Source organism: Juglans microcarpa x Juglans regia, chromosome 1D (genome assembly GCF_004785595.1).
Source record: "Juglans microcarpa x Juglans regia isolate MS1-56 chromosome 1D, Jm3101_v1.0, whole genome shotgun sequence".
NCBI lineage: Eukaryota > Viridiplantae > Streptophyta > Magnoliopsida > Fagales > Juglandaceae > Juglans > Juglans microcarpa x Juglans regia.
In genome coordinates, this window is record NC_054594.1 from 34,878,971 (window position 1) to 34,902,675 (window position 23,705).

Consider the following 23,705-nt stretch of genomic DNA (forward strand, 5'->3'; position numbering starts at 1 on the left):
ATAACATTATCTTATATATAATTATATTAATAACATATGATCAAACAAATTACAAATGTTCATATTTAAGATTAGCATTTTATGTTATAATTTATAAATTATAGTATGAAATTATTTCATATATGATATATAATTATATATTATATATAAAAATTTAATATATAAATATTTTGTATAATATATAAAATTAATTTTTATATATATATTTTTTCTAACCGGTCTGGTCTGGTTCGGTTCCGGAAACTCCACACAAGGTTTGTGAATAAGTGATTGTCTAATAATGAGCAAGGAATATCCGTCTTTCTGCTAAACAGGATGTATTGAACTCGTAATTCATTAGATACTTTTTATGAATGTCAAGTTTTCCGGTTTAGATTTACACCCTTACTTATAGCATTAATAGTGATCTAGTCAAAGTTTGACCAAAATTTAACTAGAAAATTTACTTTTATAAAATTAGGTAGTCACTTTTCAAAAATACCAAATAACAAACTTTTCAAATTTATCATTATTCTATTAAAATATTAATTTTGATATTTTTATTTATTTTAATTTTAATTGTAATTTGAATATTTAGACTGCATTTAGATGTTAAACTGAGTTGAGTTGAGATGATAAAATATTGTTAGAATATTATTTTTTTAATATTATTATTATTTTGAGATTTGAAAAAGTTAAATTGTTTATTATATTTTATGTTGAAATTTGAAAAAATTGTAATGATGAATTGAGATGAATTGGAATATGATTGAGATCCAAACGTACCTAACTTAACTTCAAATATCTTTCTCCTTAGTAGAATGATAACCCAACAGTGCTTCCAAAATCAGTAATCAAACAATAGAAGGATATTTGCCTTTGTTTGTTTTCATAGATGAGATGAGAATAGATGAATTGAAATTAAAATTAAAAATCGAATAAAATATTGTTAGAATATATTTTTTTAATATTATTTTTGTTTTGGTATTTAAAAAAGTTGAATTGTTTATTTTGTTTTGTATGAAAATTTATAAAAGTTATAATGATTATATAAGATGAATTGAGAAGAGGTGTAAAAATAAATAAGGAATTGTAAAAACTCTCTTCCACTCACTTTCAAAACACCGGATCAGAAAACAGTATCTCAAAATCATAGATAGTCATTGGTCATTTTTGTTTCGTAAAGAAGAAATAAATGCCAAACGGTCAGAATCATTAAAGAAAACCTAAGAAAAATATATAGGAGAATCCTCAACCTAGATGAAGAGGAAGCTGCCCAATGTTTGAAAAACCAACAAAGTATTCAAGCTTTACCACTACAAGACACAGAGAGACTATATGTAACAATCGTAATCAAATTTAAAAGTCAAACTTCACTCTCTCTCTCTCTCTCTCGGAAGGAAATGTCAGTCTATCTATCGATTAGATTCTTTCATTGAAAAAAATGCAATATCTTTGAGAGATGAGGTGGCTTACCAGGAGGAGGCGATCAGCAGCAATAATGAGAGACATCAACGACATGACTTACCAAGAGGCATTCGGCTACAGCTGTTGGATTGGTCAAAATGGTGGAGCTTCGTGCTTTTGAGAAACTGTCTTTGGCTGGAGTTGTGGAGCTTCGCGTGAGATGAACAGTAGGCAGGAAAGAGTAATTTTTTTATGCGAAATATAAGATTTGGCTAACAACTTGGGCTGGCCAGTTTGACTAATAAAAATAATTTTGATTAAAAACACTGTAAATATATTGAGTCCATTGTAATAAGTTTTTATGCAACTAATTAATTTAGCTAAGTTGATTTCACTATTAGTATTCTTAGAAATGGGGAAGAGTTCTCTTCTTATTCGCTTTGCTGATTTGGAAGCAATTAAAAATGTGGCTGACAAGAGTTCAGTTGTGCATGGTTGGAAAAGGGGGAAAAAAAAAAAATATTAAGGACCAAGGTTATACTGTAGACTCCTGCCTTTATCAGTGTTGGAGTATAGCTTCACACATTGACAATATAAAATTAAAGTCAAAGAAGAAAAAAATCAAAGAAGAGAATAAGAGATGATTTCTGTTAATTCAGTTATTAAGTTAATATCTCATCTGTTTTGTTTCAATGCAATTCAGTCGATTACACAGATTCATTTTCTCTCATCTGTTTTGTTTCTTCTCCGCTTTCATAAGTTCCAATTGGGTCTGTATCAAGTTCTTGACAACCGACTCAATCGTGTTAACAACTGATGCATTAAATGATGTCGCATGCTTTTTATTTGAATACATTGCACCATGCAAAAAAGGAAAAAAACGACCGTAGCAGTGGTCCGGAGCTGTCAAAACTCAAAACGGGAAAAACAAGGAACAAAGAAAATATACCTCCCAGAGCATAAATTAGTGAAACTCGGCCAACCAAAACGGTAACAATCATGGGGGGCTGAGCTCAACATGGGGCGGTGGCAGAGCTTCGGTTCTCTTCCTCAAATCCGTGCCAGATACCATTGTCTCAATAGAAACCCATTACGTCACGCGCTGTCCTTCCGCGCGTGCACGGTATATTCGTCGTTAGCTGGAAGAATCGGTATTCTTTAGTAAAGCAGTACGGCCAACCAAACTGCTAAAACAGATACCTACCTAGTTCATACCCCGCTTGATCTTGCCACGTTGCCGTCCAAGCCAGCAATTAATCGGACAGTCCGACGTGGAACGATCGAGGCCGTTAACTAACAGTCCTGCCGATCCTCGAAATCCCAGATTTGGAGGGAAAACAGAGGAAAAGGAAAAAATAAATAGTAATTAAGAAAAAATAAATAAAAACATATATATATATATATATATATATACACATTAAAATGTAGAGGAAACAATGGAGAAAATACACAAAATAAATAGTAAGCAAAATATATAGAGAGACAGAGCACAATGGTTTGGTTTTCATAAAGTAACATCACCAGCCAAATCCTCAATCTCTCCGCCCACTTTCGCCGGAGAATGGCGTCACTGATCGGACCTTCCCAGAGGTGAATTACGGGCGAAGGAATCTTAGGGCTTTCCGAAAATAGGTACGCTTTTCCGAATCTTTCTACTGGAGGGTGAGGTTTTTGTTGTTGTCAAACGGATTATAAGCATTCGGATTTCTTCGCTTCAGATCTGGTTCTGTTAGTTTTTTTGGGGGGGAGAGGATTAGGGTTTCAATTGATTTATCCGGTATCAATTCGAAGGAAAATTTTGGGATTTAGGACCTTTTTTTGTGTATTGGATGTAGATGGAAGAGGGACTGAGATCTGGTCGTCCTTCGGGGCTTGTAGTGAAGAACAGAAACTCTTCAGGTTGTTTAATTGTTCGGAAGAAAACTGTGGATGGAGTAGGCGGGGTTGGTTCGGCGAGTTCTAGAAAGGTTTTCGAGTCAAAGAAGGATAATAAGAAGAAGAGGTTGAGGTTGGTTTTGAGCGATTCTGGCTCGAGCGATGAGCTTGTGCCTGTTCCTCGTAGAAGGGTTGGACCCGAAACTGTAAGGGTTTGTAATGGTTTATCTGCTTTTGAAAAGGGTGTTGTAGAAGAGAGTGGAATTGGTAGAAACAAGGGTAGGTTGGAGCATAGTAGGCATTATGAAAAGGGGATGATTGGTAAGAATGGTTTTGATGAGAGCGATGGAAAGAGAGGTAAGTTGGATGTATTTGAGTTTGATGAGTATGATGGGGTTGATGGGGAAAGGATACGGAGGAAACGGTTCAATGGCAGTGGAATCGAAGTTGAGGGAAGAAGGTTTTTGGGACCAATGGACATGGCCCGTAGTGGAAATGATAGGGAATATGAAACCGGGCCAAGTAGACATGGCATTGGCAAGAGAAAGAATTTATACTATGACCGGAATTTGGGAGGTTGTGTCGACAATACTAGAGTTAAGATGAGTAGGGATGGAAATCAGCTTCCTCCATCCTTTTTAGGAGATAAATTAATGAGTCATCCCGATCAACCCATTAGAGTTCAGGGGAAAAATGGTGTTTTGAGGGTGATGGTAAACAATAAGAAGAGGTTGGGCGGAGCTATAGACAATTTTGATCACCGCAAAGCTGAGGGAAGTAGAAAGGGTTCAAGGACTGAAGATACTGCTAAGAGGAATGTAGTGACTCATTCTTCATCATACTCTGAGAAAAAACTTCTTGAGAAACCGGGTTCATTTTTCCGGCCAGAAAAATGTCAGATGGCTTTGCAGAAATCATTATCAAGTAAGAATAGTCAGGGAAGTGAGGGGGATTCGGAGTCAGAGAACAGCGATACGTCATTGAAGCTAAGATCAAAGAATGTGGAAGCTCATAGTTCTATAAAGAGGATAATTTGTGAAGAGGAAAAGACTCCATGTGCACCAGCTATAACCAAAGATGGAAAATTCAGGCGTGGTAGTGGCACAGAGAAGCAAAAACTGCGTGAACGGATTAGGGAGATGCTTCTAAGTGCTGGTTGGACAATAGATTATAGGCCTAGGAGGAATAGAGACTATCTAGATGCTGTTTACATTAACCCTTCAGGAACAGCGTACTGGTCAATTATTAAGGCTTATGATGCACTTCAAAAGCAATCTAAAGATGAGGATGTTGAGGCTAAACCTATTGGGGACTGTTCTTCATTTGCTCCTATAGCAGATGAGGTCCTCAGCCAATTAACTAGGAAAACACGAAAGAAAATTGAGAAAGAAATGAAAAAGAATCGAAGGAATCACAGTGAGAGTGACAATGCAACAGAAGCGGCTGTGAAAAGATATCCAAGTACGAAGCGTGATGTGGAGAGCATGGACAGTTCTAGCCATGAAGAGAAACTAAGCTCCTTCATAAAGCAGGGTGGCAAGTCATTGAAGAATAGAATGAATGAAAATGGTTCGGCCAGCGTCAACTCAAGATTTCAGAATTCTAATTATATGCATGATGACACTGAAAAACCATCCTCTGGATCCAATCCTCGGATGCCACATGGAAGAAAAAGTAGAAAACTTGGCAGATGTACTTTACTGGTTCGTAGTTCTAACAAGGGGCAAAATTCAGAAGCTGATGGTTTTGTTCCATATACTGGAAAGCGTACACTGCTTTCTTGGCTGATTGACTCTGGAACTGTGGGATTAAGCCAGAAGGTGCAGTATATGAACCGTCGGCGGACTCGTGTAATGCTTGAGGGCTGGATTACTCGAGATGGCATTCACTGTGGTTGCTGTAGTAAAATCCTCACAGTTTCAAAGTTTGAGATTCATGCAGGGAGCAAATTGCGCCAGCCATTTCAACACATATATCTAGACTCTGGGGTTTCTCTTCTCCAGTGCCAGATAGATGCATGGAATAGACAAGAAGAGTCTGAACGCATTGATTTCCACTCTATAGATATGGAAGGAGATGATCCAAACGACGACACTTGTGGCATCTGTGGCGATGGTGGGGATTTAATCTGTTGTGATGGTTGTCCATCAACATTTCATCAGAGTTGCTTGGATATAGCGGTATGTGTACTTTATTTTACTGCATTTGCACCAAGCCACGTGGTTCCTTGCATAATCCTATTTGTATCATACATTTCTTTTTGCAGTTCTTATAGATTTCCCATGCCATTATTTTGTGTATTTTTTAAAGAACTTGTTTACAAAAGACATTGAATCATAATATCGTCTCTTTTTTGGGGTGTGTTGGTCTGTAGAACTCTGTTGAGTGAAGTTAGATTTAGGTTCTGTGGCTGGAGGGAGTGCGCAGAAGGGAGGGGAATATCATTTCATCTTCCACTTTAAGACTTGAGGGGCACTTGTTTACAGAAGATATTTGAATCATTGAATGATGTTTCCTTTCGTGGTGGACCGTTATGGGGAGCTCTGTTAAGTGTGGTGAGATATATAGGTTATCATCTAATGATGAGTCCTTGCGTGGTAAACTGTTATGGGGAACTCTGTTGAGTTTGCTGAAATATATAGGTTGTGGTGCTTTTAGGTTGTTTGGATGGATGGGTGGAGGGAGCGAGGAGGCCCATGGGGGTTATTTATTTATTAGATAATTTTTTATCAGAACAAGTATTTAGGCATAGCCCAAATACACAGGGAGTCTACAAGAGAATGCCTAATTACAAGCTAGGATTTAGAAAAAGAACCACATAAGGCATACAAGAATCATTTTCCATGAGCCTTTTGGGGGGGGGGGGGGGGGGGGGGGGGGGGGGGGGGGGGGGGGGGGGGGGGGGGGGGGGGGGTGTTATATTAATGACTCAATGAGATTGGTCATTTAATTGGGCAATGCAGTATATTGGTATGATAACATGATGAAGTGTAAACTGTGTTTCTATTTGATTATTTGAACTTACAGAATTTTTGGTATGGAGATTCTATGATTCTATGTTGGATTTGTTTTTCCCTGTACCTTACTCATATATGCCAATTAATTAACTGTTAGACATCTGTTTGAATTGTTTAGTTTTGGGCTGTCATATAAATGTCTTACCTTCATTGTATGCTCCTTTGGCACTTGAGGCATTCATAGCGTTCTTCTTCTAACAGATGCTTCCACCCGGTGATTGGCACTGTCCAAATTGTACGTGCAAATTTTGTGGGGTTGTCAATGGGAACGTTTCTCAGGGAGATGATAAAATGGCCTCCACACTACTCAACTGTAGTTTGTGTGAGAAAAAATGTAATGATCTTCTTTCTTTCTTTCTTGGTTTTGAGATTTCAAATGGACTGAGTTTTCTCTCCTTGTTTTATCACTGCATTGACAATATTTTGGTTGGAATTCCTCTTTTGTAGATCATAAATTATGCATGCTGGAGATGGATGCTATTCACATCGATTTCAATAGCTTAGTCACTTCTTTTTGTGGGAAAAATTGTAAAGAGGTAATTTTTTAGGCTTCTGGTGCCTAATTATACTGAAGTCTTATAGTAGTTCAAAAGTATCTTTTAAGTTGTTTAATTAATTGTGCTTAGAAACTTGAAATGACTTGGTAACGTAGTAAGTTGGATAGAATATGACAAGTTATTATTCAACAATTTATAACGAAACATTGGTTAATGCTGTGGCTAGTTAGAATAGTTCTTTTTGTTAATGATTTTCCTGTCCTATCTGAAATCGGGTGTCAATGACTCAATCACATGCTAACACCTCTAGATTTAATGCAATCTAATGTTACATGACTTTGCCCTTTGAATTTCATAATAGCATATAGCACTAAGGTGCAGTCATGACATATTTGCACTATTTGGGAGGTTTTGTATATGATGACATCTTGTATGGGAGCTTTGTCCCTTTTGATGTTTCAGAAATACATCAATTTTCTTTTTTGGTTTATGTTAAACGTAGTAGTTGTTAGTATGGTTCTGCCTGTCTGTCTCATCAATTTGTAAACTTCTGTTAGGTATTTCTGAATGTACTTTGTTGAATTTTACTCTTGTTGTTTCTACAGCTCTTTGAGCATTTGCAGAAATATCTAGGAGTCAAACACGAACTGGAAGCAGGCTTTTCTTGGTCTCTTGTTCATAGAACAGATGAAGACTCAGATACATCTCTTCGAGGGATTCCTCAAAGGGTGGAATGCAATTCTAAGCTAGCCGTTGCACTTTCTGTTATGGATGAATGTTTTTTGCCAATTGTTGACAGGAGGAGTGGGATTAATTTAATACATAATGTTCTTTATAATTGTGGGTAAGCTCTAAATTTTGTAATATTGCTTCGACCAATATAATGTAGATACCCATCTTAAGTAGGTATTCTTTCATTCCCTAATAGAATATTTATTATATATTAAAAGTACAATAGGTATTGCTGTTGGCTAGTGGATGAGAGACTGTTTGAGTGAAGTATGCTATCTTAATGAACTGCCAACTTTGACTCTAGGATTTTCTGTGATAAGCTTTTTAGCGTTTGCTGAACTTCACGTCTGTTACATCTAGGCTTCCTGAAATAGTTTTATTCTTATTTTTCTTTTGAATGATGCTTGGTCGGCTTAATGTATGTTTAAGTATTTTCATTTTAGTCGTTTAATGATTCTCCCGTTGGTTGTTTTATTTTTATGGCTGTCTTGATTATTTTGGATATAGAAACATGTACAAGTACAATAATATGCATTCACGTAAATGGAGGAATGATTCTTTGGTAGCTGTTCCCAAGAACAATTTTCTGTTCCTGAGAACAGTTTTCCCAAAATGCCTCCCTAAATAAAATTCACTTTTGTAAAAAAGAAAAGAAAAACTCAGATTGTGGATTTGAGGGTGGTCTTCCCTCCACTGTGTGCGGCAGGGGGAGATTTCCCACCCCTGGTAGCAAACCGCAGTGGCCGGGAGACCTCCCCCTCCAGCATGGTGTCGGTGGCGGCTCCGAGTGAGAAGGAGGGATTTTGCAGCCTGTGGCCGCCGCGAGTGAGTGGGGGAGATCTCCCCCATATCACATGCGGTCACCTGGGTAATAGCTGATACTTGTATGTGCAAGCTCTGAGAAATGTTCTGGAGTATTTAGGCGTAATAACTTATGTGTGTGCGTGTGCGCGCTGATCACTTTTGTGGAGCATTAAGGAGTATAAATGATACTCACCATAGATTTTATATTTTATGTGAAAGAGTATGTGGTCCCATTTGTTTGATGTTTTAGTTTTCCTTTTTTTTTTTCCAGATCAAACTTCAATCGGATGAACTATGGTGGCTTCTATACTGCTATTTTGGAGAGGGGTGATGAAATAATTTCTGCAGCATCTATCAGGTGCCAACTTCCCCTATGATGATTTATAAGCTCCTGTTAAGGGGTGCCAAGCTTTTTTTATACAAGTGTTTTGGAATGTGTGGATTAGTATGGAACTAAATTCTTACCATTACCTTTTAACTGCCTAGTTAAATTGTGGTATGAGGGAAGAGTTCCGTTTTGGAGGTCTTCAGATTTATGACTTTGGCTTGTGTACGTACATGGATTGTGATTCTTACCACTATGGTGTCTACTGCTTGGTTAGGTTCCATGGTACGAAGTTAGCTGAGATGCCATTTATTGGAACTCGCCATATATATAGGCGTCAAGGGATGTGCCGCCGGCTTTTTGCTGCTATTGAATCAGTAAGCTACAAGAACATGCCCTTGATGACTTCTCTAGCTTGGAAAAGAGATTGAAAATATTGCATCTTTGTTTACATTCTACTTGCTTGCTTTTCATGTATGCTACCGACTTCATCCTGTTTCTCTTCCATTTGAAGGCTCTCTGTGCTCTCAAGGTTGAGAAACTGATCATTCCTGCAATTGCCGAACTCATGCATACATGGACCGTGGTTTTTGGTTTCACTCCTCTCGAGGAATCACTTAAGCAAGAGATGAGATCAATGAATATGTTGGTCTTCCCTGGTACAGATATGTTACAGAAGCTACTACTGGAGCGAGAGAACATCGAAGGGAATGTGACTACCAGCATGGGTACTAGCTGTGGTGTTTGTAGCCTTTCCCTTAACCTTAGATTTATGGCCTATTGTTTAAGTCTCTATTTGTTTCTTTCCAGTAGGTGCAAAGCAAAAGGAGTGCAAAGGCAAACATTCTACTAAGCATGAGGTGGAAAGTAAATCTGATATGGGACATGATTCTCAGGGGTGTAACAGTGCTGCTTCAGATCATGCTAATAACTTGATAACTGATGAAAATGCAGCCACGGGTAGTAAATCTGATAAGGATTTCTCAGCTGGGCATGGTCCTCATGGGTGTGATGCTGCTGCTCTGTGTCGTGCTAATGAGATAACTGATCAAGTGGTAGCTTTGGATAATAAATCTGATTTGAATTTCTCAGCTGATCCTTATAAGTGTGATGATGCTTGTCATCGTGCTAATGAAAAAACTAATGAAATTACAGCTACCGACAATAAATCTGATATGGATTCCACCGCTGGGCATGATTCTGAGGGGTGTGATGATGCTAGTTTGCCATTTGCCAATGAGATAACTAATGATGTTGCAGCTGCAGATTCAAGTTCTTTAGATGCTTCTTATGATGTTACAACCCCTGTTTCAGCCCAGGGGACTACATGTTGCGACGCTCATTCTGAGGACAAGTTAGCTCAATCTGCATCTGGCACAAAATGTATGACCTCCTCTGATATGATTCATGATTCACTTGAGCTGGAAAATAAACCCGAAATAAATTGCCCTGTTGTAGATAATGCCGAGTCTTTGAAAGAGAGTGATATGGATGAAGCCCATGAAATAAACATTAGCATTGGCTGTCTTGAGCCCGTTCTTACTTTGGGGGGAATTTCTGCAGAGAACGCCACCGAGTTGATTATTGAAAATCTAGATGTCTCTGATTCTTCTCAAAATGGTCCTGCGGAGGGTTCCTTGCAAGTTAAATCTGATTCAAATCTTCAAGTTGCATGTGAGAGAGAAAGCAGATTACATCCTTTTGATGACAATTCTGTGACTGATGCACTTGAAGGAAAGACTTATTTATGACCATGATATTTGTAAGTTTCTGACTAACTATTGTGCATTGCAAGATTAAGGTCTCAACCAGAAGGTTTGGATATTTGCAATTTGATGCAAGTGATGTGGTTTCATGTGCATATGAAGTCAAAGGTGAAGTTGCTACTACAAAGCATGAATTTTGGATGTTGGAGGTGTACATTTGAAATGTTCCGAGTGTGTCATATGATGGTACCCATTCTGCTGCACGGTGTATATATCTGAATCTGCTGGTGCAAGTGTGAAGTTTCTCTCCAAGACCTTTATCATAGTAGCAGTTCGCTATTTCTTATCATAGTAGCAGTACCTTTGTTCCCAGTGCTGGCATTATGTTCATAATAATATGGGTAAAGCCACAATTTGCTTCCCCCTCCTCCGCTCCTTAGTGGGAGCAACAAGACATGATGCTCTGAGTGGTACTTCAGAAACCTCTCTACTTCCTGAGGCTGAGGTGACAGCCAACTTGTAAATGTTCAATTTGGGGTTAATGTTGTGATCTGAAATGAAAAAGGCTCGACTATTGGAATTTTCTTCGAGGCACTTAGTAGTGGAGGATTTCATGCACAATATTCAATATTCTTTAGATCTGTAGTGTCATTGGACGTAAATAATCATCTCTCTCTCTCTCTCTCTCTCTCTCTCTCTCTCTCTATATATATATATATATATACACAGACACACACACACACACATCTTATTTTATTACTTGTTACGCAATTGCCATTATCTCAACCTATATTCTAATTTCTGTTAATTGGAAGTAAATAGAGGTTTCATTATTCATTTTCTGAAGGGAATAGCCGTAACCGTTGCAACTATCCCATCCTGAATGGAACACAGCGATATATCCTTATAAAGGCCCCCGCAGTGTTTGGAGGAAGGAAAAATGATTTATGTGACAAGTTCTTTGTAGGTCTTTTCAAAAAATAATGAGATTCATATAAAAAATATATATATTATTTTTTTATGGTGGGTTTTACTTATTTTCATAAGATCTGCTAGACTTGGACACCTAAACCGTATGTAAGATTATCTAAACCTAAATCCGTATGTATTATTCTAAAAGTGATTAAATGGAGTAGTAAAATGAAAAATGATCAAAATTCTAGAATTAGGAGGTGGGTTTAAATTGGGTTCAACCTTCATTTGACTTAGGATATTTAATGTTGATTATTAAAAGATGATTGAATGATAGATCAATGATTCAATGAAGTGAAGTGCTATGAACAATATTGGAAGTAAAACGGGTCGTTTCCGATAGGCAAACAGACGGTGCGATTTTATTCACTCACAACGCCTCGTACGATAGATAATAGATACGGCATATCGATCTCTCTCGGGAGCCGACCTCTGTTTGCTTCCTTCCTCGCTTTTCGCTTTCTGAACAATGGAGCTTGCCGCGCCTCCTCGTCTTGTATACTACCCCAACTCATCTCCGCTGCCAAAACATAGTGTTAAGGTTTCTCAGAGACCTCTCGCTTCCACTCCCACCTCGTTTGCTGAACACCCGTCTTTCTCTCTGAATAGTGGCCTACTCCTGAGAACGTCGCGGTACCCACACAGACTGGTTGCCTGCGCTGCATCGGTCGCTGATAATGGCTCGACGATTACAGCTTCTCCTAGCGGCGCAGGTTAAAATAAAAAGGACCTAATTTTGCTTCTCTGTGTTCGTTTTTTCCTTAAATAGGCGTCGTCTTCTTTTTTTGTTAACAGGTTGCCATTTTGAATTCTTACTGTTTATTTGTTAGGGGCTCGGATTGGGGAAGTCAAAAGGGTCACAAAGGAGACAAATGTAGCGGTCAAAATAAACTTGGATGGTTCGGGGGTTGCTGAAAATAATACTGGGATTCCCTTCCTTGATCACATGTTGGATGTTAGTGATTTCTCCTTCAAAAATTGCTTTAATTTTGTCAATTTATTAACTTTGTTTTGTTTCTCAATCTGGGTTTAGCTGCTTTTAGCTGTAGATTACAATTTCAGTATTTATTTTTACACATTATTTTTCTTCCGAGTCGATTATATAGCTCGGTTGGTATGGTATATGCCAATTACCTGGATCAAGAAAACACATTTAAAAGGAATTTCACTTGAGATGTATTCCTTTTTTTGTGATTTTATTGTGCAATATTCGAGTATGATGTGTTGTTTGATGATTGTATCTATTTGTTTTACGTTAGCAACTTGCGTCGCATGGGCTGTTCGATGTGCATGTGAAGGCTACCGGGGACATCCACATTGATGATCATCACACAAATGAAGATGTTGCTCTTGCCATCGGAACGGTACTGGAAAGAAATTTACACCTTATGGTTTCTCGTGGTGTGATGCAAAATTTTAGGCAGCCCCTAGTGTGCGTGCGTGTTTTATCTAGCATTTGAAAATAAAATATATGTTTATTTGATGGCATTCAATGAAGCCTATTTGTTTCCATAATTTGAGTCATTTAACCAATTTTGCATCTAGTCTTATTATCAATTTGAATTAGTTTTGCTTATATATGACCGATTTGAGTCACATAAACGTAATGGACTGGTCATTGTTGGCCAATTCTGCTTGGTCTGCAGGCTTTTTTGCAGGCACTTGGGGATAGGAAAGGAATAAATCGTTTTGGTGACTTCTCCGCTCCTCTTGATGAAGCACTAGTACATGTTGCGCTGGTAGGTTCAACTCAATCTTTCATATAAAGTAATTAGATATTGGGTTTTTTTGTACTAAAAAACTTCACCGATGTTAATGCCTTTGTGTTGGTATGTGAAATAATTTCTTACTTTAGGACATTGTTTGTCCAGGATTTATCAGGCCGACCACATTTAGGTTATGATCTGCGAATACCTACTCAGAGAGTTGGAGCTTATGACACTCAGGTAGGACTTTTTAAAAAAAAAATACTTGCACACCAAAAGTTTATATGCCTCCTTTTTCTTATTCATCTCTATAGCAGTGGTAGAACTCCCTAACCCTGAGGGGTAGCTCAGCTGGTCCATCCTTGGGTTTGCTCCCCAATGGTCACCAGTTCGAGTCCCCTTAGGGCCACTCGAGGTTTACCTGGTCGTTAACTTCAGGGCCGCATGGGATTAGTCGAGATGCGCGCAAGCTGGCCTGGACACCCTCGGTTATCAAAAAAAAAAAAAAAAAGAGAACTCCCTGCTGAGATATTGACAATATCGACATGATGTGTACCTTTGGAGATTTTCTGCAATTTTATGTAGTTTAGCTTTTTTTGATAAGTAATTTTATGTAGTTTAGCTATTGTTCTTTCACCTTAATCTTAAAACTGTTACTTGAGGAGATGATTTGTTTTGAATTTTTTTTTGTTTGTAGTTGGTGGAGCACTTTTTCCAGTCACTGGTGAATACTTCTGGCATGACACTTCACATACGCCAGGTAAAAATACTCAGAACTTCTTAACTTCGTTATCTAGTATAAAATATCCACCCGAACGCGACAAGAAGCTGTCAGTGTTAAATTATCCAACTATGCTTGATTGTTTAGATTCTTTGAACAAAAACATGAAGTTTACTGGAAATGCCATTTTCTTGCACTTTTTATTGGGCTAACTGTATACTCTTATTTAATTTCTTATGCAATTAGGTGTTTAAATTTTATTTTGAGGTTTTTATCTTTTCTATTTTTTACAACTCAATTTTGTACTTGCAAAAAAAGGAAACTATATATAGAAGCTCCACCAAAAAATAAACAAACATACAAATGAAGGAAAGAAAGAGAAAATGAGAAATGGAAAGCAGCTCCAGAGTTCACAACATATAAGAATAAGAAAGTCGGCAACAACTATGTTGATCTTTTCATTCCAGTTTTATATTTTGAACAGTATGTTGATTTTGGTTGACAACAGCTTGCTGGAAGAAATTCGCACCATATAATTGAAGCAACCTTCAAAGCTTTTGCAAGAGCTCTTCGACAAGCAACAGAATATGACCCACGTCGCCATGGGACTGTTCCAAGGTTTGTTATTGTCTCATTAAATTTAAAGTCACAACATTATTGCCAGTGGTCTTTGAACGAAGTAGAATCTACCCCCCCCCCCCAAAAAAAAAAAAAAAAAAAAAAACATTGTAAAGGGTGAGGTTAGAGGTTCATTTTTATTTCTTGATGTCAGGTCAGAGCTAGTTGCTTACTCTAAAGACATTTCCTTGGTTCATCGCATTTGGGATGTTACTTCCAAATATTTTCTCTTGATAATTTATAAGAGAAATTTTATTTCAAGTAAAAAGGCATAGTCCAAGTACACATGATGTATACAAATGAGAACACCTACTTACAAGCTAAAACAGAATACAACTAAAACAAAACATTACAATCATTCCCATTGCTTACAAGATTCTTCACCCAAAAACTTAAAGTACTAAGGAAGAACTCCCTAAGTTCCCCTAAAGAACGTTCACAATTTTCAAAGCACCTCACATTCATCTCCAACCATAAACACCAAAGCAAGCACAAGGGAATCATCTTCAACACTGCAATGCCGTTACTTCTCCCCACAATACCTTGCCAGCATGCAAAGAAATCTACCACACGCATAGGCATCACCCAAAAAATGCCAACCCTTACAAAAATCTCATTCCACAAAGAAGTCACCACCTCACAATGAAGAAAAAGATGATCAATAGATTCACCATCCTTCTTACACATAAAACACCAATCAACCACCGGTAAGTCTCTCTTCCTCAGGTTGTCCGTGGTTAAAATTTTCCCAAGAGACACCAGCCAACAGATGAATATTTTTCCAGGGATAATCTTTGACCCCATGACAGGTTAACACCTTGTAAAAAGAACTCACTGAAAATCTGGAATTAACTGTATGCCACTGCAGACTATCCTCCCTGTTCTGATCAAGCTTCATCTCGTATAATCTTCCAAATAAATCAGAAACTTCGCATACTTCCCAATCCTGTACATCTCTAGTGAATTCCACAGTCCAGTGAAAAAATTTGGACCATTTCTCGATTTGTGCGTGTCATTCCTATTATCTAAATCCTCCACAATACTTCTTCAGGTGGGGGGTTCTTGGAAGTTTCTGACCTTTTGCTTCATTGTATCTATGTGTAAGAGATTCTGTTGCAGCAACTCATTCAGAATCGTGTGAAACTTTAGTCATTTTCAGTTTTATTACTGATCTACAGTCATACTACTGCCATGAATCCTTTTGTATGGTTTGGTGAATTCTTTGGAAATTTGCACTCTTAAGCTGGGTATTGAATGTTAACCCAATCTAAATTCATCTTGCATTTGGTTGTGCAGTTCAAAAGGCGTGCTCTCACGTTCTTGATTTTTCATTATGACCATGCTAAAGGTGGATAATCTAGCCTTAAGTTGGTGGTAATTTTGATCCAATATCCTCACTCCCCCCAAGCACTGGGATAATCGGGTCAATGATCCCACATATATTGCATTTATTGATCATCGGTTAAAGCTCTGCCAAGTTGAGACAAAACAATACATACCTGGGTTACTACTGCTCGAGCGATGCAACTTGGAAATTATCAAGGGCTGAAAGTCACCTATTATATGATTTGTTGTATACCTAGCAGTGTATTGATCAACAATAGTTGGCCACTCAGTTTAGTGTCAACTGTTTGTTATTGAGACCAGTCGATCATTGAACTCTTTGCAGATTTATCAATGTATATCCAAGTATGGGTGGTTTTGTTTCTGCCACTTGCATTAAGCTTCTGTAGTCTCTATTCTATGGCTCTTGTTCTATCTAGTATAAGATCATTTTAGGATTTTATGATGAACCTCCCATTATTAATAGTTTGGAAATGACTGTACAACCTTGTGTGCTAGCTTCACGCGATGAGGTTACTTCTCTCTGGCTCCAACATGTTGAACTCTTCTTGTTCATTTTCTAGTCGCCAAGTCTCCCGTGGTTGCTATGTCGATGCTTGTATATTAATTTGCTGCTTCCCGAGAATATATTGAAAATAAAGAAATCCCAAACAACTTCCAGGTAGCAAGCGCGCATAATTTTGATTGAACATCGAATAAAAATACATAAAAAGGTAGCTGTCTGAATCCCAATCCAGGACTTGAGGGGTTAAGCTTGATTTACTAGATGTACATCTTGTAACATATTGCTCGTGTTACAAAAAACCCTTCGGCTGTGTTCAGGTCATCCAATACCTCTGACTTAACATCTTCTGGCAGTGGGGCAGATGGGCCTGCCTTCGAGTAGAAGCTGGCTAATGATCTAATTGCTTTCTCTAGCACAACATATGATTCCTACAGGTGAATCCACAGCATTGAAATTCGTTAGTAATCATCCAACTAAAACATAAAAGAAATCCTTGTGCATTCCAAGTCATACAAGTTATTTCAAAGGTACCTCTTGAACCACAGTTTGTTGTCCCCTCCAACTACTCAAATACTCTCGAATTGACTCCTTTGCTGCATCTGCAGTGCGTCTGAACCTAGCGATATCCTGGGGGTCTTCCTTTAAGGACTCACGCAGTGTCTTCACAACCTCTCTTGCCAACTTCAAGTACGCCTTTGGTAACACTTTACCGGACTTGGTCTTTTCATTAGGATCAAACAATGATTTGAGGGCACCAGTAATCCCCGCATCCTCTTCCTCTTGACCATTTGACTTATCTTCAGCCCAAACAACTGATGGTGTCAAGCCATAGTTTATGGTCAGAGTGGTAAGGAATGATGCACCAGTACACACTATGATATGCCGGCGACTTGAAGGAGCTGGTTGAGGGGATAGCACAGGATGACACCTTAATTGTGTTTTACCTGTTATGTTAAAGAAATGAGGCAATGAATGCTCAACATGCAAAGCAGTGCAGGCGGAAGCACGAGTCTACACAATGTGTCAATGAATTTCATGAACTAAGATACAAGATAGGAAGAATGACCGTTATGCAATGCAGGTATATAGTTTATCAGTGAAGAAACTGTTGCAGGCTACATTTTAAGAAATGCCATCCGAATCATCTTCTTCTACAACATCTGTACTTTTAGCTGTGACTAAAATTAGAAAGACTAAATTCGAAGGTTGGAAATGCAGGAAGAATAATTTCTAGAATGAATAACAGTAAATACTCTTATCTTCTCAAGCTCACCATTCAGCTTGATAGTTGTCGATGAAGGGCAGAGAACCGAGCCCCCTTCATCCAAGCCACTCACCGCATGAATTAAAGAAAAAGAGCAGACACAGATATCTTGTTACTTACACTCATTGTCAGGTTTCCAGATATTCTCCGTTCTTTTGTAGATTATGGTGGGGCTGGGGCAAGTCTTTGCTGCAAGAAAAGCTTCCATCTTTGTTCGCAAAAATATCAAAGTTGTGTGTAGCAGCAACTGCTTGAATCGTGCAGCTACTCCATACTTACACTAATTCCACCTTTACCAACACCTAAACGCATACATATGTACGCATATATCAAAGTTAGAAACACCAAAAAAGGAAGTAAAATCAAGAATGAAATGAAGTTTTACAGACAGCAGATGCAGAACAAAAAAAACAGCACCCAATTTAGAGATTTTGAGAGGCGAGCAGTGAACTGCCAAGACACATAATAAATTGATGCAAAGCATAAATAAATCAAGACAGAAAACGATGAATAAGTTGGTGTTTCGGGAAATAGACTCCATGCCTCACCTGATAATGTCTGCGCTTTACAACATCTCTGCCTCAGCTTCTCCTCCAAATGGTTGGATTTTATCCGCACGAAACTCGAAGTAATTTTCGTAAAACATTAGGGGTAGAATAGTCAGTCTGGCCACATGACTAGAATTACATAAGGCCCTTGACTTTTGCATAAGGTGCCAACTTCAATAGATCCAACGGCTGTGGCATCGTGAGAAGATCTCCATCGCAGCTTATTGGGCCCACTTTCTCTTGGGAACGAAATAAGAAGTACAAGTATGAATGAGTCGTAGCATATAATTACCCTCTAGGGTTTTGTTTTGTGGCATCCGTGCCCTTTAAAATCACCCATCTTCGGCAATAACAACTCTTTCTTCACCACCGCGTTCTCGTTGTACACTCTCCGCGATCGCTCCGATTGACAGAGAGAGAGAGAGAGATAGAGAAGAGAGAGCGCTAGCCATGGTGACCCAACTCGCTTCCATTCACTCGTCTCGCTTCTATTGGCACATCCTATTTTTCTTATATTTTATTTTGGTTTCGTTGTTGATTTGGGAGTATGGGTTTTGCAGTCTCTGGTAGCGAATGAGGAATTCCAGCACATTTTGCGTGTGCTGAACACAAACGTGGATGGGAAGCAGAAGATAATGTTCGCGCTTACCTCCATCAAAGGTATCGGTCGCCGGCTCGCCAACATTGTCTGCAAGAAAGCTGATGTAGACATGAACAAGCGGTACCGTTCTCTAAAATCTGATTCTTGCTACAATTTTCCAGCATGGTCTTCGTAGCTTTTGGCTTATGTTAGTATTGGTTCAATTTGGTTTTGATGGGCTTAGCGAGAGTTTAAGAATGCTACAAAATTGTTGATTTTTATTCGTGGGCTCAGTTGTGTGGTATTTGGTCGTAGGATTAATCTTTTTTTTTTTTATAAGTAAAAATTATATATATAAAAAGGAGAAACCAAGTACAGAATGCATATAAGAAAACATTTTGCCCAAAATTACCCAAAAAGTCCGTGGAAAAACAACTCAAAATACACTAGACCCGACCCCAACTCCTTTTTTCCCCTAAAACTAAAACTCTACTTGACCACCCAACCCCAACCCCTTTTTTCCGTTCTTCACAATACCTTCCCTTTAGACTTCCCTCTAGTTGAGCTACCACACTTAGCATCGTAGTTGATTGCCCAAGAAAGACGTTGTAACTCCCTCCTTTTCTTGAAATTTGATTTGGTTTCAAGCGATTGACTTGCCTCAATCGTAGTGATTAGTTCTTTAAATTAATCTTCACATCCTCCATGTGAGATTCTCACAAACTGCTGAATCTCGTTAACTTTAGACAGAATCCAGTCTACTATTGGAGGAAGAGAGACCAAGGGAGCAAAGTTATCCCTAGACACAGTATCCAACTGCACTCCCGACTCTACACAAGGCACCAACGCCAAACCCATAGGTTCTCCAGCAACTCCATTGGTTCTCTCCATTGGAGATTCTGGGGTGACAACAAGTCCCTTTACCTCTGGGGTGATAGTGGATCCTACATCTCCTTTAGACCTTGATAGTACACAATTTTCCTTTAACTCTGATGAGAGAGCCATAGTTTCTTCGGGGACCAAGGGTGTAATACCGACTATCGGTTTATCCTATGTCACATGAGGCGAATGACATTTCACTGATGTCTCTACGCCAATACCCAATGTAGACCCTGCTTCAAATAACCTAGATTTCCTTTTGACCTGCCATACTCTCCTAGATCTGGTTATAGGGACAAGGCCGAATCCGATCTTCCGTTTTCCTTTTTTTGAGTTTAAAGGATTCGGGCCTATCTTGTTACTTACAGCCATGTTGCCTCCAACTGAAAGCCGGTCTATTTTCGTAGACAATAGAGTATTGCTGCCTTCAATTCGCCAAGTTGGGTTTCCATCTCTTTTAAAGAATTGTGCATCCCGACAAGCTGGTCTTGAGGCATAATTTGCAGACCCTCCTCACTCTGAAACCCCGAAGCCTGACCCGTCTTTAGAGCTGCTGCATAGGATCGCCTCGCCACATGTCTGCTACGCAGCTCCCTGACAGAGCCATGTCCTACAGCACCTTGTCCTTCCAAACAGTCACTCCCTCTCTTGCCGAAGGAAAAATCACGCAGCACCTCCCCCATCCTTCTCCAGCCATTGCTCCCCTCCTCAGGAATGAAAATAAAATTCCTCCTCCCTCCACCTCCATACTCCTCCACCACCATATAACGTCCTCCAGCATTGAAACTGCTTCTACCTTCCCGGACAATAGAGAAAAAATCTTGTTTCTCATCTTTTGTACACACTTCCATGGCCTTGGCCAGCCATTGTACTGTTGTTAACCCTAGAACCAGCTTAGATATCACCCTTTGACACCTTTTAGTGATGACCAACATTCTCCCCTCCTTCATCAATGTAAATTTTATGCCTATATTGTTGCCATTGGTTTCAAAGATATTAAAAGTTGTGCTTTGTAAAACTTCTTAGGGGACGACGAATTTTCGATTACGCTTTTCATTTAATTTGGTTGTCTCGCGCTGATGTGCTTTAATGTTTATAATGCTCATCTATACTTCTATTCAGGCACTTCGTGCAGTGTCTTTTAGGTGAGGTTTGGATAGGAAGTTAAGATGAGATGAGTTGAGATGAAAGTTAAAAGTTGAATAAAATATTGTTAGAATATTATTTTTTAATACTATTATTATTTTGAGATTTGAAAATTTTGATTTTTTTTATTATATTTTGTGTGAAAATTTGGAAAAATTGTGATTATTAGATGGGATGAGTTGGGATTAGTTGAGATACCTTTTGTATCCAAATCGGGAAAAACCCTAATCTTCTTAATTTGCCTGGATGTCATAACTTTTTTTTTTTCTTTTTTGGTGCGTGATTTTGTAAGATGCAATTATATTTTGGAACTTCCTTTATTGTAAAGGTTAATCTAGTGTTTGATGCATTTTTCTTTCTGCTTCATATATGTGTTTCATTCTCCCATGTTTGTAAATTGTGGTGTTACGGTTACTGCAGAGCTGGTGAGTTGACGGCTGCTGAGCTTGATAACCTCATGGTGATCGTTGCAAACCCTCGCCAGTTCAAGATTCCTGACTGGTTTCTGAACAGGAAGAAGGATTATAAGGATGGCAAGTATTCCCAGGTTGTCTCCAATGCTTTGGACATGAAGCTCAGAGATGATCTTGAGCGTTTGAAGAAGATCAGGTATGCCTCCATTGATCTCCCGTAATTCTATGCCTAAAGAGTTTTTATTCCATACTCAAATTGCAATTCATTGATGTCTTGGATACTAAACATTGGCTTGGATACTCCAATTCCATACTCCAAAATATTAACTTTTAATATTATTTTTGTTTTGGGATTTGAAAAAATTTAAATTGTTTTTGTGTTTTGTTTGAAAGTTTGAGAAAGTTGTAATGATTAGGTATGATTAGATGAAAATGTTGAAAATTTGAAATTAAAAAGTATTTGTGTTTGAGTGATGTTTGGAAAGAAAATGAGATGAGATAAGATGGTATGAGATGAAACCATTTCATCTTCCAAACAACTCCTTAGGAAGTTGGCTTATGAGTTTCAGTCAGTTGAACTTTGACTTGATTCTCATTATTGCAAGTACATGTTTTCTCCATGATTCAATCACTGTGGCCTGGTTGCAAATTGATTGGATGAGTTTTAAGAGGAATAACTTCATTATATGGTGGGCAAGCTAGTTACTGGTGCTAACCTGTTTGCCATTATTTGTGTATGCTTGGATTGAGTGTTGGGTGGATGGCTTGTCTTCAGCTATTATGCATGATTTGAAATCACAAGGAAAACATGCTGAAGCATGGAGTTGGAAATTTGGTGTAAGCACGAGAGGGCGTCGGCGCTTTAGCTCATGAAAAGAATCTATGACTAGCAGTTTCCCATAACAGTTGTTTAGTTAATGCAGAACTAGATGATGACAAGTATGGTTTAGATCTTATCAAAAAAGGTTTAGACAAGAATCTGTCCAATACCTTACTGGAATTATGACTTGTTAATGACATTCATTGTAACATTATCTGTTTATCTATTGATACATTTATCATTTTTTTAGTATTGCTTTTCTTGCCTGTGAAAGCCTTTATTCTTGATATGTAGGAACCATCGTGGTCTGCGACATTACTGGGGTCTTCGAGTGCGTGGACAGCACACAAAGACAACTGGCCGCCGTGGGAAGACTGTTGGTGTCTCAAAGAAGCGTTGAGTTTGTTTCTTTCTTTCTGGGATGTCATGTTTTTGTTGCGAATTCTATTTTGCACTTTTTTATGTTTGTAGTTTTTTGGTGGATTTATGCAACACTGTCTAGCCGGCTTTCATACATACCTCTATTGAGGCTGTTTGATCTTGAGATTTGGCCATGTTACCATTAATCATTTATATAGTAGTTGAAGGTCACAATGACTTATGCCTTCTCAATCTTATATTTGTTTGTTTACCTTGATTAATGCGGTGGTGACTGGTTCTCAAGTGGCGTTGCTGGTAACCTCCCAGCTCTTCTATTCCTCAGGTTGCTCTTGCTGCACTCCCTGGCTTTGAACCAGGGAGATGCTCTGGCGTTTGGTATTCTACATGAGGGCATCGACCGATGCCTCCATTGCAAATGCCAAACATTTTAAACGATCAAACCAGAGACTATTTGAGAAGCGCAAAACCATCCTCAGGTAGTGTGGAAGAAAATCGATATTTTTCTTTTAGGCCTTGTTAGTTTTCACAATTCTTCTCAATTTATCTTAATTAAATATTATAAATTTTTCAAATTTCTATATTAAATAAAATAAACAATTCAACTTTTTTAAATCTTAAAATGAAAATAATATTAAAAAAATATAATCTAATAATATTTTATTTAATTTTTAATTTTAATCTCATCTTATCTTATCTGTAAAAACAAAAGAATTTCTTGGTAAGCTTGCTAATCGACATCAAAAAGATGTTGCTCATAAAAGCATGCACAAAGGTACAAACTAGCTAGATCATTCTTAAATGAAAAAATTTGAAGAGCAGTCGCATCACATCCTATGTGACCTAGCAAAATAACTAATTTGTCCTAGCAACAAAAAGCAAGATCCCTCTCTCAGATTTCACCAATTTGAAGTTCCGTTTGCACCCCTCCTCGCCATCCCCATTAGCTTCGGCATCCTCTCCCCCACTCTCACCCTGTGTCGTGCAGCCTCTCCCCTACCCCCACCCTGCGTCGTGCATCTAGGTTAAATGGGAGGCACGACTGAGCATGGAGAGTTGAGAGAGGTGCGGTGGAGTTAGTGGTGGCAAGGGAGAGGTGGCACAGTGGCTGAAGGGCGGCGAATTTAGGCCAAATGGGTGGAGAAACCCATGGGAGAGTAAGGATGCGTGAGGGGCAGATCGGGGCTATAGGTGGCTAGAGTAGGTCGATGGTGGCCAAGGGATGCTCGAGGTGATGGCATACGGCGGGCTAAGGTGGAGAATCCATATATGAGTGAAACCCATTTAAGGAAAGAGAGGGGGAGGGCTGCCATGCTATGGAAGCTCGACGGTGGCTAGGGGGGAGGTCAAGGGTTCGGTGGTGCTCGACGGTGGGGCTGAAGGCTGACGACTGTAGTTGTAGCAGTGGCGAGAGGGAAAAACCATGTAGGAGAGCCCATTTTGGGTTGAGAGAGGGGGCTGTGCGTGGA

General features: G+C 38.7%; 4 protein-coding genes across 7 annotated transcripts; 3 read left to right on the forward strand and 1 right to left on the reverse strand.

Annotated features, from left to right (window-relative positions):
* The first annotated feature begins 2,818 nt into the window (after positions 1-2,818).
* On the forward strand, positions 2,819-11,001 carry LOC121267806. Of its 3 annotated transcripts, none has more exons than XM_041171890.1 (9): positions 2,819-5,441; positions 6,480-6,612; positions 6,726-6,814; positions 7,381-7,619; positions 8,583-8,669; positions 8,914-9,013; positions 9,151-9,364; positions 9,450-10,280; positions 10,403-11,001. In XM_041171890.1, exons 1-9 carry the CDS (start codon positions 3,222-3,224, stop codon positions 10,408-10,410), a joined length of 3,921 nt encoding a protein of 1,306 aa, XP_041027824.1. In that variant the 5' UTR covers positions 2,819-3,221; the 3' UTR covers positions 10,411-11,001. The 3 variants fall into 3 exon arrangements, with proteins under 3 accessions (XP_041027824.1, XP_041027816.1, XP_041027808.1); XM_041171882.1 differs by having other exon boundaries at positions 2,819-3,018; positions 3,222-5,441; positions 9,450-11,001; XM_041171874.1 differs by having other exon boundaries at positions 9,450-11,001.
* Positions 11,002-11,699: 698 nt separating this feature from the next.
* On the forward strand, positions 11,700-16,067 carry LOC121256730 (imidazoleglycerol-phosphate dehydratase 1, chloroplastic). 2 transcript variants are annotated; one of them, XM_041157612.1, is made up of 8 exons: positions 11,701-12,027; positions 12,145-12,269; positions 12,574-12,678; positions 12,961-13,053; positions 13,186-13,260; positions 13,718-13,780; positions 14,250-14,359; positions 15,656-16,067. In XM_041157612.1, the coding sequence occupies exons 1-8, from the start codon at positions 11,784-11,786 to the stop codon at positions 15,681-15,683; spliced, it is 843 nt and encodes a 280-aa protein (XP_041013546.1). In that variant the 5' UTR covers positions 11,701-11,783; the 3' UTR covers positions 15,684-16,067. The 2 variants fall into 2 exon arrangements, with proteins under 2 accessions (XP_041013554.1, XP_041013546.1); XM_041157620.1 differs by lacking the exon at positions 15,656-16,067 and having other exon boundaries at positions 11,700-12,027; positions 14,226-14,360.
* A 296-nt stretch (positions 16,068-16,363) lies between these two features.
* LOC121256743 (photosystem II D1 precursor processing protein PSB27-H2, chloroplastic) lies at positions 16,364-18,115 on the reverse strand. The gene is made up of 4 exons (XM_041157630.1): positions 18,021-18,115; positions 17,593-17,774; positions 16,740-17,152; positions 16,364-16,636 (listed from the first exon to the last, which is right to left on the reverse strand). Exons 2-4 carry the CDS (start codon positions 17,678-17,680, stop codon positions 16,466-16,468), a joined length of 672 nt encoding a protein of 223 aa, XP_041013564.1. The 5' UTR covers positions 17,681-17,774; positions 18,021-18,115; the 3' UTR covers positions 16,364-16,465.
* Positions 18,116-18,191: 76 nt separating this feature from the next.
* Positions 18,192-22,450, forward strand: LOC121256752 (40S ribosomal protein S18-like). The gene is made up of 4 exons (XM_041157643.1): positions 18,192-18,473; positions 18,581-18,741; positions 21,046-21,234; positions 22,153-22,450. The coding sequence occupies exons 1-4, from the start codon at positions 18,471-18,473 to the stop codon at positions 22,256-22,258; spliced, it is 459 nt and encodes a 152-aa protein (XP_041013577.1). The 5' UTR covers positions 18,192-18,470; the 3' UTR covers positions 22,259-22,450.
* Positions 22,451-23,705: the final 1,255 nt, after the last annotated feature.

Bases quoted from the DNA above. Each gene is read 5' to 3' on its own strand.
- LOC121267806 (XM_041171874.1), top strand. From the start codon at position 3,222: ATGGAAGAGGGACTGAGATCTGGTCGTCCTTCGGGGCTTGTAGTGAAG. The intron at 5,442-6,479 runs GTATGTGTACTT...TTCTTCTAACAG, and splicing joins AGAGTTGCTTGGATATAGCG to ATGCTTCCACCCGGTGATTG. The intron at 9,014-9,150 runs GTAAGCTACAAG...TTCCATTTGAAG, and splicing joins TTTTTGCTGCTATTGAATCA to GCTCTCTGTGCTCTCAAGGT.
- LOC121256730 (XM_041157612.1), top strand. From the start codon at position 11,784: ATGGAGCTTGCCGCGCCTCCTCGTCTTGTATACTACCCCAACTCATCT. The intron at 13,261-13,717 runs GTAGGACTTTTT...TTTTGTTTGTAG, and splicing joins TTGGAGCTTATGACACTCAG to TTGGTGGAGCACTTTTTCCA. The intron at 14,360-15,655 runs GTTTGTTATTGT...TTGGTTGTGCAG, and splicing joins CGCCATGGGACTGTTCCAAG to TTCAAAAGGCGTGCTCTCAC.
- LOC121256743 (XM_041157630.1), bottom strand. From the start codon at position 17,680: ATGGAAGCTTTTCTTGCAGCAAAGACTTGCCCCAGCCCCACCATAATC. The intron at 17,153-17,592 runs GTAAGTAACAAG...TTAACATAACAG, and splicing joins CTGGAAACCTGACAATGAGT to GTAAAACACAATTAAGGTGT. The intron at 16,637-16,739 runs GTACCTTTGAAA...ATTCACCTGTAG, and splicing joins AACAAACTGTGGTTCAAGAG to GAATCATATGTTGTGCTAGA.
- LOC121256752 (XM_041157643.1), top strand. The intron at 18,742-21,045 runs GTACCGTTCTCT...CGGTTACTGCAG, and splicing joins GATGTAGACATGAACAAGCG to AGCTGGTGAGTTGACGGCTG. The intron at 21,235-22,152 runs GTATGCCTCCAT...CTTGATATGTAG, and splicing joins GAGCGTTTGAAGAAGATCAG to GAACCATCGTGGTCTGCGAC.